This window comes from Haplochromis burtoni, unplaced genomic scaffold, assembly GCF_018398535.1.
Source record: "Haplochromis burtoni strain Fernald_Lab_line unplaced genomic scaffold, NCSU_Asbu1 Contig_677, whole genome shotgun sequence".
NCBI lineage: Eukaryota > Metazoa > Chordata > Actinopteri > Cichliformes > Cichlidae > Haplochromis > Haplochromis burtoni.
The window spans coordinates 81,332-96,771 of NW_024583038.1; the positions used below are offsets into that span (position 1 = coordinate 81,332).

The 15,440-nt window shown below is 48.8% G+C and overlaps 1 protein-coding gene across 2 annotated transcripts in view; it reads right to left on the reverse strand.

The window, feature by feature from the left end:
- Positions 1-10,209, reverse strand: part of LOC102293664 (cytochrome P450 7B1) — a 26,806-nt gene extending 16,597 nt beyond the window's left edge. The window contains exons 1-3 of one of the 2 annotated variants that reach the window (XM_014330074.2): positions 7,817-10,209; positions 5,237-7,475; positions 325-461 (exon numbers count right to left, since the gene is read on the reverse strand). In XM_014330074.2, the coding sequence (XP_014185560.1) occupies positions 325-461; positions 5,237-5,310 (211 nt within the window). In that variant the 5' untranslated portion in view covers positions 5,311-7,475; positions 7,817-10,209. Of the gene's footprint in view, positions 1-324; positions 462-2,366; positions 3,712-5,236; positions 7,476-7,816 lie in introns of those variants that run through there. The other variant, XM_042215198.1, reaches the window with a different exon arrangement.
- Positions 10,210-15,440: the final 5,231 nt, after the last annotated feature.

Sequence of the window (15,440 nt, forward strand, 5' to 3'; positions counted from 1 at the left end):
TTATTCCTGCGTCTTTTGGGATCTTACAAAGCTTCAAACGACGCGTCGACTATTAAATCAGTCGTCGACGATTTTGATAGTCGACGTAATCGTGACTAGTCGACGTAATCGTGGCAGCCCTAGTCAAAAGCAAAGATGGACACAGGCTCACCCGGTCACCTGCTCCGTAATAATCTGTGCGTCACACTTGTATAATTTACAGGATTTTGATTTTTATGAATGACTGAAGTGCAGCCCTGGACTGTTTTAACGAGTTTGTGCTGCTAACGTGCAGACAGGCCGTCTCTCTTTAATGGGGCTGGTAGGGACGCTGGAAATACCAACCTGCTATCTGGACGGTAAACACATCTCCAAACTTCCTCTTATGTTCTTTCAGAAATTTGTGGGCATCTTTCCCAAACTCCAGAGCTTTTCCAATGAAAGGAATCCAGCCTTTTATTAAAGGGGGCTCATCTTCTCGTCTGCAAGCGACACACAAGAGAAACCACATCATTTCACCTCTGTGAGTTTGACATCAAACAGTTTATCTGGCGGCACACAGCGTGTCTGATCTGAACTTTGAATCCTCCTGTGGACGGAGGCTCAGGTGTTCCTGTTCACTGAGATTGTGAAACTGTAATAAAGGGTAACCTCAGGCAGAAAAACACTCGCTCCTATAAAACACACCTTCAGAGTCTGCTGCGGTTATTAAACAGACGTATGCCTGCTGTGAGCTTCAGGATCTGTTTTCTATCGGCTCGCTGCTGTTCGGTCAGCTCACATGTAAACTTGCTTTTAAACAGTGAATCAGTCAGTGCAGTTTGATTTAATGCAAGGAGCCTAACATGCTGCATCAGCCCGTGTGTGCACTGTGCCCCATTCCCTGGATTAATGGCCGTAATCCTGAGCAGTCCGGTGTTTACCCAGAGCTCTGCCGTGGAAGCCCGAATGTCGTGAAGGCATTTCTCAGGAAACACGAAAACGCGTCCGGCCCAGTCACAATCTGAGCTCGACTTCCTGACCTAACATCAACGGTTTAAGCGCCGAGTCTCCACTTTGATCCGAGTTACAAACCCTAAACGAGCTGCGAGTGCAGAAAGCCAGAAACACTCCACCCAGCTCCACGTTTGGACAGAAAGATTCAGTTTGATAACACAGCAGGAAACAAACTATCACAACAAGCGTCACATTTACAGGGTTCATGCCTCAACAAGCCTCCGATGTTCTGCATAATTAGCAAACAGGGAACGAAACCCTGAATTAACGAGGGACGAGGACACAGAGTGACTTCAGCTCTCTGCCAGCGTTTGCAGCCGGATCACCTCGAAGCAGTCGTCGGTCACAGTGATGCTCTGTGTTCACACTACTGATGGACTCGTGTACACAAACAAGCACACACAACGTGACCCCAGAGAAGTGCAACACAAACACAGCATTTCTGAAAGCGATGCAAAGTGAGGCCTTTCTCTCCGAGCTGCTCCCTCCAGGAGTCACATCTTCTGTCCCAGCGTCCTCCTCTGTCACTGCATGTCCTCCTTCGCTACGTCCACAAACCCGAGGCTTTCCTTCACTCATTCCTACATTTACATCTGTCTTAATCACCTTCACCTGACCTTCAGGTAAAAAAGGACGCACACAAAGGCAGAAAGTAACGAGATGTAAAGAGATGTCTTTAAACGTAACCAAGGAGTGAAACTAAGACTCTGCACGACTCCCACGGGCCGTGAGAGGAATCGTGACTCCGGGGGAACAAAGAGAAACGCGGCCCTGCCGGGTCCGAGCTGAAGGGCACCTCACTGCCTCGAGAAAACAACTTGTACAAAGGACCGAGCAGCAGGGTCATTACTGCGCCGCATTCATGCGCAGCGGCTGGAAACGTTCCACCCTTTAACCAATCTGAGGTTCTCGCTGTGAGTTTCCTCCTGAGCTGCTCGGTGTTCCCCTGCACTTCCAGTCTTTGTGCCTCACACTGAGAGGAACTTCCTCCTGGGAGCAAAAGGTCACGGGACACCCTGGAGGCGGCCCAGTTCTCTTCAAACACAGACAGGAAGCCTTTCATTGGGGCCAGACAGCAAAACATCGCCGACACGCCGACACCATCAGTTAATCTGCTCTCATTACGTCATCTGAATACAAAACAACTTTATTTCTATCGCACATTTAAAACCAAAGGTACACTAAAGTGCTTCACAACGAGGTTAAAACACAACAGATATCTGAATCAGACCAGAGAGCCGGGTGTGAGTCTCTCCCGGTAGCTGGTTGGGTGTAAAGTATGAGTGCATCTGCAGAACGAGTCACCTGACCAACAGCCGGTGTGTGTGCACTAACGTGCGGCCAAACCTAACGAAGCCGTGTCTGCACACGCTCAAACATCAGCCTCCCACCTCCAGTCACTCCCTGCAGAGAGATCCCTGCGTGCCTTTCTATCCCACGCTGTGCCACATGACCACACCGTCCGTCTCATCCAGGTGAAACCCGTGAAGCCGGGTTACTGATATTTCAGAGACATCGTCCCGTTTCATGTGCTCAGTTTAGATGAACCTGCAGCAGCTGTGTCAGACTGCAAAGTGTGGAAACTGAGGAATGACGCGCTGTGTGTCGGTCCAGACACCGAGTGTCCGCTGTGAGACGCCGAGTGTGTCAGAGACCAAGACGTGGAGGCGATCGGCGCTCTGAGAACGACCGCGGGGACAAGAGTTCAAGAATGCAAGACAGAAATATTTGGAACATCCCACCAGATGGACATCAGCGCTCCCACTCAGCTGTGGGAATCCAGCATAAGGATCCAGAACAGGACAGAGCTGGACGGAGCGTGCAGTCTGAGGAGGCACTGTCCTGGAACAGCAGAGTTTGAAGCCTGAGCATTTAAATCCTTACAGTCGTTCAAAATGCTCGGAAACTCTGGATGTGCAACCACAAATCTGCTGCGAGAAGAAAGAAACCAGAGAAATCTGCCTTCAGAGTTTCTGTCGATGCTTCAGGATTATCAGGGTTAGCCGCTCGCTTCAAACGCTGAGTGAACGACGTCACTCGTGAGCCGAGGGCGTCTTCAAACACCCCACACTGTTCTGGAGTCAGCTTCACACCAGGTGCATCAATCAGATGCTCCTCGAATGATTCGGTGCCGTCCAAATTCATCCAAACGTGGCTCAGAGATCTCACCTGTCCCACCTGCAAAAGCATTCGTCTATACTGCGCTGGAGCCGAGCACAAGCCGAAGGGAAGCCAGCCGCTCCCAAAACGTGTGATAAAGGCTGTGAGTGGCGTGCTGCTGTCCTCCATGATGGTCCGCCTTGCACCAGCGCTGAGAACCATGCGCTCTTGCTCAGGACGCTGAGCATGTGTTGAGCAGGAGGGATGGGATGACGTCACGCTGCGTCAGAGACGGGATGCATCCCATTTCATTCTCATCTTTGGAAAAAGCAGCCGTCTCACCTGCTGATCTGGGGTCAGCTGAAACAGGTGGCTCCCATAAATCACAGTTGCATTTCTCCCCTCACCGTACGCTCCTTCCCTCCAGCGGCAGGAGTCAACTTACTTAACCAGTGATCGCCGTCTACAGGGCAAACAGCTGTAACTCGCTGCAGTCGCCCGGCGCGGCGCGAAGGATGAGGGTGATGTCATGGTTCCTGCTGGAGGTGGGAATCACCATACATCCCACGATACGATATTATCACAATACTTAACGCACGATACAATATTATTGCAATTTTTAAAAATATTTTGCGATATTCAGATTCTGTACATAAAGGTAAACTTTATCAATATTGATTTTATCTAATATCAAAGTCTCGCACTCAGTCTTTCTCTCATTTCAGTTTTATTGTTGACAAACTGAACGGTTTGTATTACAGTCTAGTCCAACTTAACTGAAGCCATCTGGTACAATTATAGCTATTCTGAACTATGCAATATGAAAACTATGCAGCCCATTCAGCAACTGAAGAATTTGAAAGTAAATTAAAACAAAATATAATTTTACATTAAATAAAAAAGTTTTAAACTTAATTAAAATAAAACATGTCTTAAATTAAAATAAGTAAACTGTCATGTTTATTGCTGCCATAAAACAAGTTAAACACATTTGGACAGTGTCAGGATTGTTGCTCAGAAAAAGGATCAACATGCTCTGAAGTCAGAGCACAAAAACCTTTTTTGTAACAAAATATCGATTTCTGCCGTCCCTGTATCGATACATTATTAGCAAACAAAATATCACGATGCTACACAGTATCGATTTTCCCCCCACCCCTAGTTCCTGCCATTAGTAACTGGGATGACCACGCTGGACCGATTTCCCCTCTGCAGGGCGATGACGGTTTGCCCCTATGGTAATGCTGACAGGTCCTCACACCCTCACTGCAGGAGTTTTGCGGCCCTCGGGTTTCTCCACCTCAGCTGATTGTTTTGCTCTTCTGTGGTTCATTAACTTTCACTGATTTGCTGCCTGTATTTTTCTTTTGCACTGATCGTCTCTCTGATCTGCTTCATTCATCTTATCGATGAGTCTGTCACCCGAGGATCATCGAGATGAAGCTCGATACCCGAAAGCTCAGTGCTGACAGACCTGAAGTCCTTCTGCACGAGTTCTGGGCTCTTCATCAGACCCGGAGTCTCCCGAGGGGAGCAGAAGCCTCTCCTTCAGCTACAGTTGTCCTGAGGAGGAGGTTTTGAGGAGATTCACGGCTGACCAGCCTGCGATACTGGGGTAGGGGCAGGTCACCATCCATCTGAAGCTGCCTCTAAGACTCAAACTAAGACTTCAGCGCAGCTCCTGTAGCGTCTCTGTGATGCACCGGGTCTGTGCGTGAGTCTGAGCTTCTCCCCACTTTGACCTCTGGTCGTCTCTCACTCAGTGACCTCATCCTCCATCTCTTTGTTTCCTTTCGTGTGCGTGTTGATCTTCTTCCACTTCCCGTGGCAGCATCGATCTCAACACACTTCCATCATGTGCCCGAGTCTGGAACGGGACAACGAGCACTTCCGTCCCGCAGTGACCCCAGGCTACCCCACCCTTTGCTTCGCTGCTGGGAAACATTACAGTCGGACTAGCAGTGAACGTGACCCGGGTCAAAACTACAGAACAAACACGGAAACATCGTTCATGAAAAATGTTACAATGCCGATAATCACCGACACGTTTCAGAGCCAATCAGGAGCTCCGCGTGCAACAACTTTTCTCATCAACACAGACACGAAAAATCAGAGCCGAGCCGGGCCGAGCCGGGCCGGACAGAGATGCGGGCGGACTCACCTCGTCCTGCCGCGCAGGACCAGCAGGAGCAGCGGCAGGAGAAGGCCGAGCACCAGCAGCAGCAGCGGGGACATGATCCTACCTCTCTCCGGGACTCACACCGGCGCGCTACTCTGCGGGAGCGCGCACACACACATATACACGCACACATCACCGGAAGCTTTCAAAATAAAACACACCAACTTCAGTTTGTTTTTATCGATCATATGGATGCCACATGTGACACACAGAATACAAAGTTATAAGAACAAAGATAAAAACGAGGCCGCGAAGACTCAAATCTCCTTCACTGAGTGCGTGTTCTTCATGGATGTGGGGTTGGAGTGGAAGCTCGCTGTCAGCTGGGACAGTTGCAGTCCACGCCTGTGAAAACGAAGACCACCAACACTGTTAGGGACCGTGAAAAGAGCTCAGGCAGCTTTCTCTCTAATCACATCACCGTGTCTGATGAAGGGATGAAGGCAGATCAGGGTGTTTCCTTTCATGAGACCAAAATATACCTGACCTAATAAAAACGTCTCTGGGAAGTAAAGCGAGTTTCATGGCTGTCACAGCACTGCAGAGCACTGTGTTGTGTGTCGTCCTGTTCTGTCTTATCTTGTTTATTTGTGCATTTGTTTGCACATTGCACTTTTGTGTTTGTGTGTTACATGTAGTAGCACCAGGGTCTCGGAGGAACGCTGTCTCACTTCACTCTGTACTGTACATGGTTGAAACAATAAAATCTGTCGATTCATTTAAATGAGAGTTTGTTTGTGGCAGAGACCAGCTAAGAGAACAACAGCATCCATTATTAACCAAACTTTGGATTTGCAGACTCAGCAGGTTTTGTTTTTCCACACAGTTAATCCAGGAAAGGCTTTAAAGTCATGCAGAAGTCAGACGGCCGAGTGATGAAGTCATGAAGTGATGCTTCTCAGCCGGGGAAAGCGCCACAGTGTTACTGATGATCGGTAACAGTCAAAGAAGTTCCTGTAAAATTAGCTGAAGTGCAATAAGAATACTTGTGACATAAAAACCAAAAACAATCATTTTAAGTGTTCTGTGAGTCTGTGTGCTCGGGCAGACTGTAACAGGAAGCAGGCCGAGCCAATCGAAACCAGATATCTGGAGGTACATTCTTGGCTTTTCTGTCTCTGTATGAAGCACTGCCGTGTACCTGATGAAACACCGCTTCTCCTGAAAGCCTAGGAAACAAGCACTGCAAACAGCCGAGTGTGTGCGTGTGTGTTGTGCTGACATGAAAACTACTATCTAGGAACAGGAAGGAGACAGAACACGAGCTGAGGTGCTGCTCTGGTTCTGCAGCGTGACATAATGTAAGTGTAAACCTGCTCAGTGCACACTCACAGAGTCAAAGTCCACTCACAGAGGAAGCAGCGAGTCCCTGCTGTGTACCTTCTGCCTGCCAGACACGCAAGCTGTGCTCCACCCGGCAGCGGAGAAGAACAAAGGCCACGACTTCATGAAACTGCTGCACCGAGTATCAACAGGAGGACGTGTTTTTGCAGGGCACAAAAGAGAGACTGCAGTTGGGGCTTAAGAGGTTAAAGGGAAGTTGCAGAAGTCCAAAATCTCCTCAGCTGGAGACAAAAATTACATTTATTCCCCAAAATCAAGTTTTGAGCTCTACAGACTGAGAAATTCTGACATTAGAGAGAAACCACCAATCAGACGATGCACAACGAACACTTAGAGAAGAATTTCCTTTTAACAGGAAGAACTTTGTTGGAACATGTTTCTGCAGTGAACTTTGCCGCTGGGATTCGCTCACAGATTTCACCTGTTGACTCTAAATCTGGACACTGTTCCCTGTTTTTTAGTTTGGAGCGTCTCAGTATTGGACAGCCTGGATGACCGAACAGGTTTCAGCTTTTAAGTCTGTGAAGCCAAACTGAAGGCAGGCTTTTGTTGGTCCTGAACTGATGCTCGACGATCACTCCAGAAGGAAACTGAATCAGGAGCAGAGCGCCGATGCTGAATGTCTCTGAACATTCACTTTAGACATTCTCATCTCGACTGTTTCCCACCAAGTCTGTCAGCGACGAGTGTGGAAAGAAATCATCTCAATATGAAAGTGAAGGCATCCCAGCGTGATGGGTGACCAATGCCGGCTTGTGTAAAGAGACATTGCTCAAACATTTCTGAGACAGAAACACGCTTTAACGTGTCTCTGGCATCAGCGGCTGATGTGTTTGGAGATTGGCCGCTCCTCTTTACAGATCAGGAACTTTGCCACCTGAAATAAAAACATTAACGATCAGTGAAACAGCTGTTCTTAAATGTTTCTGTTATTATCGTTTTATTTTCTTTGATCTTTTTGTCGTCTAACCAGGGTCAGGTCTGTAAGTGAGCCGTGGCCACAAGCAGCACATGTTTGTCTATCAGCGTTAATGAAACACAAAGACAATAACAGTTAGTGGGAAATCGATAAAATTCCAGACATTGTGTTGACACATGAGTGAAACCCGACGTGGAAGCTTAACTCACATTAGTGAAAATGCTGATAAGAGCCTGTGTGAAGCTGCCAGCACAAACACAAGCAGTCATGTCACGCTGGTCCTGTGCAGAGACCGTTACCTGTAAACTCACGTTGCATATCCTCTGATTACACCAACATTTCTTTCTTCTGCTCTGCACGGCTTTTATTTTGGAGGCGAACGCCGAGTTCTGCACTAGATGTGCTCGTCCTCACGCGGACAAACTGTCCCACAGCTGCTTCACAACAGATCCAGAATATGTCTGTTAAGTTACAGCACGTCAGCGATGACCTGCAGAAACACACAGTGCGAGCGTGGGCGCACGGACTCAAACCCTCGGCTCGCCGGGCCTCTGGGCTGGGATCGGGGTTCACGCTGTGATTGTCTGACCTGATTCTGCTGAGTGAAAGTGTGCGAGCAGCGGGTTGAGTTCAGTGCACGTGTATGTGCAGCCAACAGCCTGCAGTGTTAGAGGGATGACCCCTGTGGACCCACACGAGGCGACAGCAGGAAGGAAAAACTCCCTTCCAACAGGAAGTTAAGAACCCGGATCAGGGTTGGGTTGTGAGAAAGGAGAGCATAAGAAAAGAGGACGTTTCCTCCTGTGCCATCAATGTGCAGGAAGTTACAGCTGTTCAGCCTTCAAAATAAAAGCCCAAATACTCTTAGCAACGGTTTTCAATTTGTTCGGTTATTGTTGAAACAGAAACGCTTGTATGGAGGTCAGAAGGAGTTTAATGTGTAGCCAGTGCTTTGTGCTGCATTTTTCTGAAGACTGTATATAAAAGATGGACATAACCACGACACAACATTCCTTGATGTTAGGATTTGTTGGAAAGCGACCTCCCAGATGTTTTTCTGTGAAGCATCTTCTATTCTTTCTGAAACCGTTACGCTCAGAGGCGGGCTGAGGTCTCCAGTTGGAGCCTCATCAGGCGTTTATTGAGATGCGTTAAACGTCGTGGGGCTGGAGCTCTGTCAGGACTCACTGAATAGATGCAGGACTTCAGCTCTCTGCTTGAGCAACAGTGTGAGAAAAAAACTCTGTGAGCTTCAACATCACATCTGATGTAATCCGAGCGTTCCCGCAGGAGGCCGGCTCTTGTTGGGAAAGCAGCCGTCTGGTTCTCATTAATGGCTCCGAGCTTCACGTTGACTTCCACAAAATTGGATTACACTGAAAAGACGTCACTGATGTCTTCGTGTGGCTCTCAGCACAGTCATCGTTAACTATGTGAGGACGATGAATCATGACACTGTGTCAGGAAATGAACGAGGATCCAATTGCAGGCACTCATTGAATGTGGTTTATTGTAGAACAAAAGTGGAAATGGCAAAACGGAACAAAACTAATCTGTACTGAGACAAACTAAACTATTGAACAGCAAACATACACACAAAGGTACATGATGGTGCCAGCAGGGAAACCACACAGCAGATACACAGACAGCCCAACGCCTACAACAACAGAAGACACGGCTTAAATACACTCAGAGAACAGGGACATTACACACAGGTCGGGAACACAGCTGCAAGTAACTGACAAGACGAGACAAGGAAGGCAAACTGAATACACACATAAGACACGGACTTTCACAATAAAACAGGAAACAAGAAACCATCACACAAGGACGCAGACTCGACACTGAGAGGCAGACAGAATATAACACATGGACCTCAAACTATGCTAAACATGAGACACAACCGAAGAACAAATCCTTAAACACAAAAACCAGAAACAGAACCAGCAGAGCACACGAGCATCAGAAAACAAACCGAAACACAAGAAACGACCCAGAACCGTGACACCGTCACAGGAAGCTGCTGCTCAGGTTCTCGGCTGGAATGAGTCTTTGATGAGTCAGCGTTTGCTCGGCGTCACAGACTTTCAGGCTGAAGGCTTAAAGTCAACAAAGTCCTGTGAATAAAGAAGTCTGTGTGACTGTACGCTCGATCGCAGCTCGAACGCTCAGAGGAGGAAACTGGATGATTAAACACCCGCGTCCGTTACTCTCACATCCTCCCTCTGACCTGTCAATACTTTAGCCCCACCCTGCAGTACTGTGCAAAAGTCTCGCGCCACTCCTCATCTTTAAAAAGGAGCCAGACAGTGCTCTTCATCAGCAGTTGGCTGCATTTTCACAGCAGCTTTTTTTTTATTGAGGTTCAAGCAAAGAAAGCGGGTCAGTGTGGCTGTAGCCCCGGCGGCAGAGCAGGAATCTGCCAATCAGAAGGTTGGTAGCTCGATTCCTGGGATATCTGAATCCTCGAATGTCCGAAAACACTCAAGCACAGATGAAGAAGTGCTCATGTGAATGAGGCATGAAGTGATAAAAACCAGTCAATTTACCAAAACACCCTTTGATCTATAAAGGAAAACTTCATCTTCATGGTTTCATTTAACCTAAACGTCCAGCATGTTTCAGCACACAGGCTTTCAAAGGGAGGCCGCAGTCCAAGGACACACTGCAGCTTTTCTAGCACCGGCAGCAAACCTCCACCAGCAAACCTCCACCAGTAAACCTAAACACAGCAAAACTCCACCAGCAAACCTCCACCAGTAAAGCTCCACCAGCAAACCTCCACCAGCAAACCTCCAACAGTAAAGCTCCACCAGCAAACCTCCAACAGTAAAGCTCCACCAGCAAAACCTCCACACAGTAAACCTCCACACAGAAACCTCCACCAGTAAACCTCCACCAGAAACCTCCACCAGAAACCTCCACCAGCAAACCTCCACCAGTAAACCTCCACCAGCAAACCTCCAACAGTAAAGCTCCACCAGCAAACCTCCACCAGCTAAACCTCCAACAGTAAAGCTCCACCAGCAAACCTCCACCAGTAAACCTCCAACAGTAAGCTCCACCAGCAAACCTCCACCAGCAAACTCCACCAGTAAAGCTCCACCAGAAACCTCCAACAGTAACACCAGAACCTCCACCAGCAAACCTCCAACAGTAAAGCTCCACCAGCAAACCTCCACCAGTAAAGCTCCACCAGCACAAACCTCCACCAGCAAACCTCCACACAGTAAAGCTCCACCAGCAAACCTCCAACAGTAAAGCTCCACCAGCAAACCTCCAACAGTAAAGCTCCACCAGCAAACCTCCACCAGAAATCCACCAGAAACCTCCAACAGTAAACCTCCACCAGAAAACCTCCACCAGTAAACCTCCAACAGTAAACTCCACCAGCAAACCTCCAACAGTAAAGCTCCACCAGCAAACCTCCACCAGTAAAGCTCCAGTAAAGCTCCACCAGCAAACCTCCACACAGTAAACGCTCCACCAGAAACCTCCAACAGTAAAGCTCCACCAGCAAACCTCCAACAGTAAAGCTCCACCAGCAAACCTCCACACAGTAAAGCTCCACCAGCAAACCTCCAACAGTAAAGCTCCACCAGCAAACCTCCACCAGTAAAGCTCCACCAGCAAACCTCCACCAGCAAACCTCCAACCAGTAACCTCCAACAGCAAACCTCCAACAGTAAAGCTCCACCAGCAAAGCTCCACCAGATACTAATTCATGGATTGTCAACCTCCACCAGCAAACCTCCAACAGTAAAGCTCCACCAGCAAACCTCCACCAGTAAAGCTCCACCAGCAAACCTCCAAACCTCCTTTTGTTCTGCCCGTTGTGCAGCTGGGACTCTCCAACCTCTAGGAAGGGAATGGGCACTGAAATAAGGGGTTATGGGTTATGACCACGATCTGCAGAAGAGCATCTCTGAGCCTTGAAGCAGGCAGGCTACAGCAGCAGGAGACCACGTCAGTGTCACTGCTGTCAGTGAGAACAGGAACCTGAGGCTACAGCTCACACAGACTCGCACAACTGGACAACACAAGGTGGGAAAGCGCTTCCTGGTCTGAGGAGCCTCGGATGGCCTGTTTCAGTGTTCAGGCTGCTGCTGATTGGAGCTTCTTCTGAAGCTCGAATTAAACAGGATGGTGAGTTCACTGCACTCAGACGGCCTCCGCAACCACAGATCTCAGTCCTGCAGAGCCGTTTGGGATGTGGGGGAACGGGAGAGTTGCATCAAGGATGCACCAGCTGTGTCATGATGTCGTGATGATATCATGTCAACAGGGACCAAAATCTGTGAGGAACATCTGAGCCATGAAGAATGAAACAGCTCTGAGCTTCACCCTGACACTAGCAAGGTGTACCTAATAAAGTGACCAGCGTATTACTGTAGGGTCTGCACCTTACAATATTAAGCACCTTGAGACAGCAGTTAATGCTAAGTAAATCAAACTGAAGTGAGATTGGAGCGCTGCAGTACTCTCATGGCACTTAGACCCCACAGTGTACGATAAACTCAGTGTTTGTTTGACGCTGTGGGCATCAGGCCCAAAATCTCTGCTGGAAAATAAACGAAAGCACACGGAGTGCTGAGGGTCATTTACCAGAAATAACACAAATGATATGCACTCATGAAGTTATGACAAATATTTGTAAATACAGCTGATAAACTTTCACAATAACTGCAGCAGCCGGTCCCGCAGTCGGCATGTTAGTCTCTCCCTCACAGTGAATGCTGCCCATCAACCCATCAGGAGCTGAGTTCATTGTTTACGATGGGACCGCTGGATAACAGCTGCATGTTTATTTGAATGTGCAGGTGAGACTGCAGGAGATACTGTTCTCTGCTGTTCTCAGAGGACGACACGCTCACTGAAGGGAAAGCAAACGCAGGCAGTGCAGCAGCAGAGGTTTGCACGCTGCTGGTAAAAACAGATTTCCAGATGAGACACGGTGAACACTTCAGCTGAGTGGAAATATCCCACAAAAGACTCTCTGCAGGCTCGTGTCAGGGTGAGCAGTGAGATTATTTTAGGACAGTAAGAGGAGCGTGTTGTGTGCTGCAGAACATTCAGTGCTGGCTGACAAACTTTAAAATGCATTCAGATTGCTGATGAACGATTTGGACGCGGTTCAGAAAGAGTCGAGTTCAACGAGCCAAAGATACCAGGACGGCGACCCTCGCCGATCCTCTCGCCTGCTGCTGCTGCGTCTGTGCCTCTGAGCTGTCCACAGCATGTGTGGTGTTTACGATTGTGTAACTCTGTGTGAGCTCATCGCGCTCGTGTTTTTGGACGCAGCACGGCCGGGCCTCACACTTCGCTGTGGAGCAATGGCCTCCTCTGCGTGAACTGCAGTAACCTTTCAGCAGCACGAACAACAGCAGCTTTTCTTTTTCTGCACAGAGCTTAACAAAAGCCTCCTCTCAGCGGACGAGTCAAAGCCGCATTGAGCCAGAACACTCAGAGAAGCCGCCGCCCCTCTCTGAGCCCACTGCAGGCGGCGCCGACGACCTGCAGGCAGAGACGTGTCGACTCGTCTCATTTGCCTCTTCTCACTTTTGGATCCTTCTTACATTTGGAGCACAGCAAACCAACCCCACGCCTCACACCAGTACTGGGCCCACAGTGGGCTCTGCTCCCTCATCCAGAGCTGATTTTTCCTGACATTCCCCCGGCGTTCATGCCTCCTCCCACACCCTAAGCAGAGATCTTTGCTTCAGTGAGACAAGTCATCACTAATCAGAATGAAAAAAACCAAAATGTTCGCACCAAACAGGTTATTCTGATTCAGAAAATGGAACCTGGCCTGAAGACATGCCCTTCCTCCCTTCCTCCCTTCCTTCCTTTTCTCCTTTCATGGAGGTGTTGGATCAGTCCTTCCTCTGCCTCACACCTGATATTGTAATAAGACCTGTTCTGTGTTTCATCATCTCCACAGCAGACATGCTTCCCTGTTATTGCCTGATTATAAACCATGTGCCAGCAAACATGCCTGTGCAGGCCCACAGACGGCAACCCACACCAATCCCACAGAGGACCCAGGTGGGTGTGCCCACACTCCCCCACGGCAGCTTTGCTCCTCTGGGTCCTTATTCATGTTTTCTGTGGGAAAGCCCTGCATGGGCATGTTTTCCAGGTGACTGGCCCACAGCAGGTGTGGAAACAGGAACAGTGACAAACTCAGGCAGACTTTTGTGTTTCTGGATCGTAACCACAGAAAATCACATTGTGAAATCTGTGAACCCTGAAACGGTGGAGTGGAGAAGATCAGCCCACTCACATCTTCACAGGTATATTCAAGCCGGTCGGCCGTCCTCCCGGTGCCACAGAAACCCTCAGTCAGCTCAGGCAATGACCTTCGACCTGTAGCACTTACATGCTTTATAAGGTAGAGACTGATCAAGGATCACATCACCTCAGCTCTTCAATCGGCTCCACGAGGATGCCTTACCCACCGAGGATGCTTTACCCACCGAGGATGCTTTACCCACCGAGGATGCTTTACCCACCGAGGATGCCTTACCCACCGAGGATGCTTTATCCACCGCACCTGAACAGCTCAGCTCAGCAGTAACACCACATCTCCCAGCAGCTGGTAAACAGACGGGGCCCACTCAGGATGAAGCCACCCCTTCAAAACTGGATCCATGACTTCCTGATAAGCACACCTCAGTTTGTGCGGGACACAGGGACTCCACTTCCTGCCATTGAGGATGTCCACAAGAAGAGATGTCTATGCAGAGCACGCATCATTCTCAGGGACGCCTCTCATCCTGCCAATAAACTCTTCCAGCTCCGCCCCTCCAGGAGGCGCTACAGGACCCTTCAGACTAAAACCAGCAGGTTTAGGAAGATCTTCTTCCCCACAGCTGTCACCCCACTGAACCTTTCCATCCACACCCCCCTATCCCCCCCAGTGACCATGATGTCATTCATTCTCAACATTCACCACACGCTCACATTGGTTACTGACAGAGTCTCTGTTACACTGCCCACACTGTTAGTCCAGAGAGCCACGCTCCCACTGATGCACTCACAGCACTCTGTAGATGTTCACCTCACACTGCGACATCTGTATAAATGTAACACATCTGTATATCCTGTATAACAATATCCTCCTGAGCACCGGGCCGCCTCAGGGCTGAGCACCGGGCCGCCTCAGGGCTGAGTCTTGAGCCCTTTTCTACGTAGCACTTTTAATTCTTATCCCTACTTTTATTTTTCCATGTCTATTTAAGTGCTATTTATGACACTATGTTTGCACTGAAGCACCGCAGCAATTTCCTAATGTTGTAAACCTGCTCAACATTTGGCAATAAACCCCTTTCTGATTCTGATTCTTGAACGTTCAATATTTGGTACAAATCACATCATGAAGTACAGACGCACAACAGCATCTGCTTTTTAAGGAGGCACACCTGAGTCCTCAGCACGTTCTACAGACGCTCCACTGACAGTGCTGACGGGCAGCATCTGTGCGCGTGCGCCCCGAGGAGAGTGGCGAGGTCGCCGAGAGGACCAGTGGGGCCACGGCGTCATCTGTTGAGAGCCCGACCACGACCTGCTCTCACAGGAAACCTCTTTCCAACCGCCATCAGACTGCTGAACGAAGCAGCGGCCACTCTCGAGGTTACTACACAATCTGTCAACAAAACGTTTCAGTGCGATCATAATTTATCCGTTTGGATATTTACCACTGTGTATATGACATTTGAGGCTTGTGTGTGTTTTTGTGTGAGCAGTGCTGAGTGACAACACAACGAATCCGAAACATCAAACAGCGAGCGCGAGGTTCACCAGTTTTTATTCAGCAGTCACCACACAGACCGTTTCTACGGCAACACACATCACGATGAGCACACGGTGAAGAAAATGCACGAGTTTCAGCGAAGAAAACAAAAACATGACGTCAACACAACA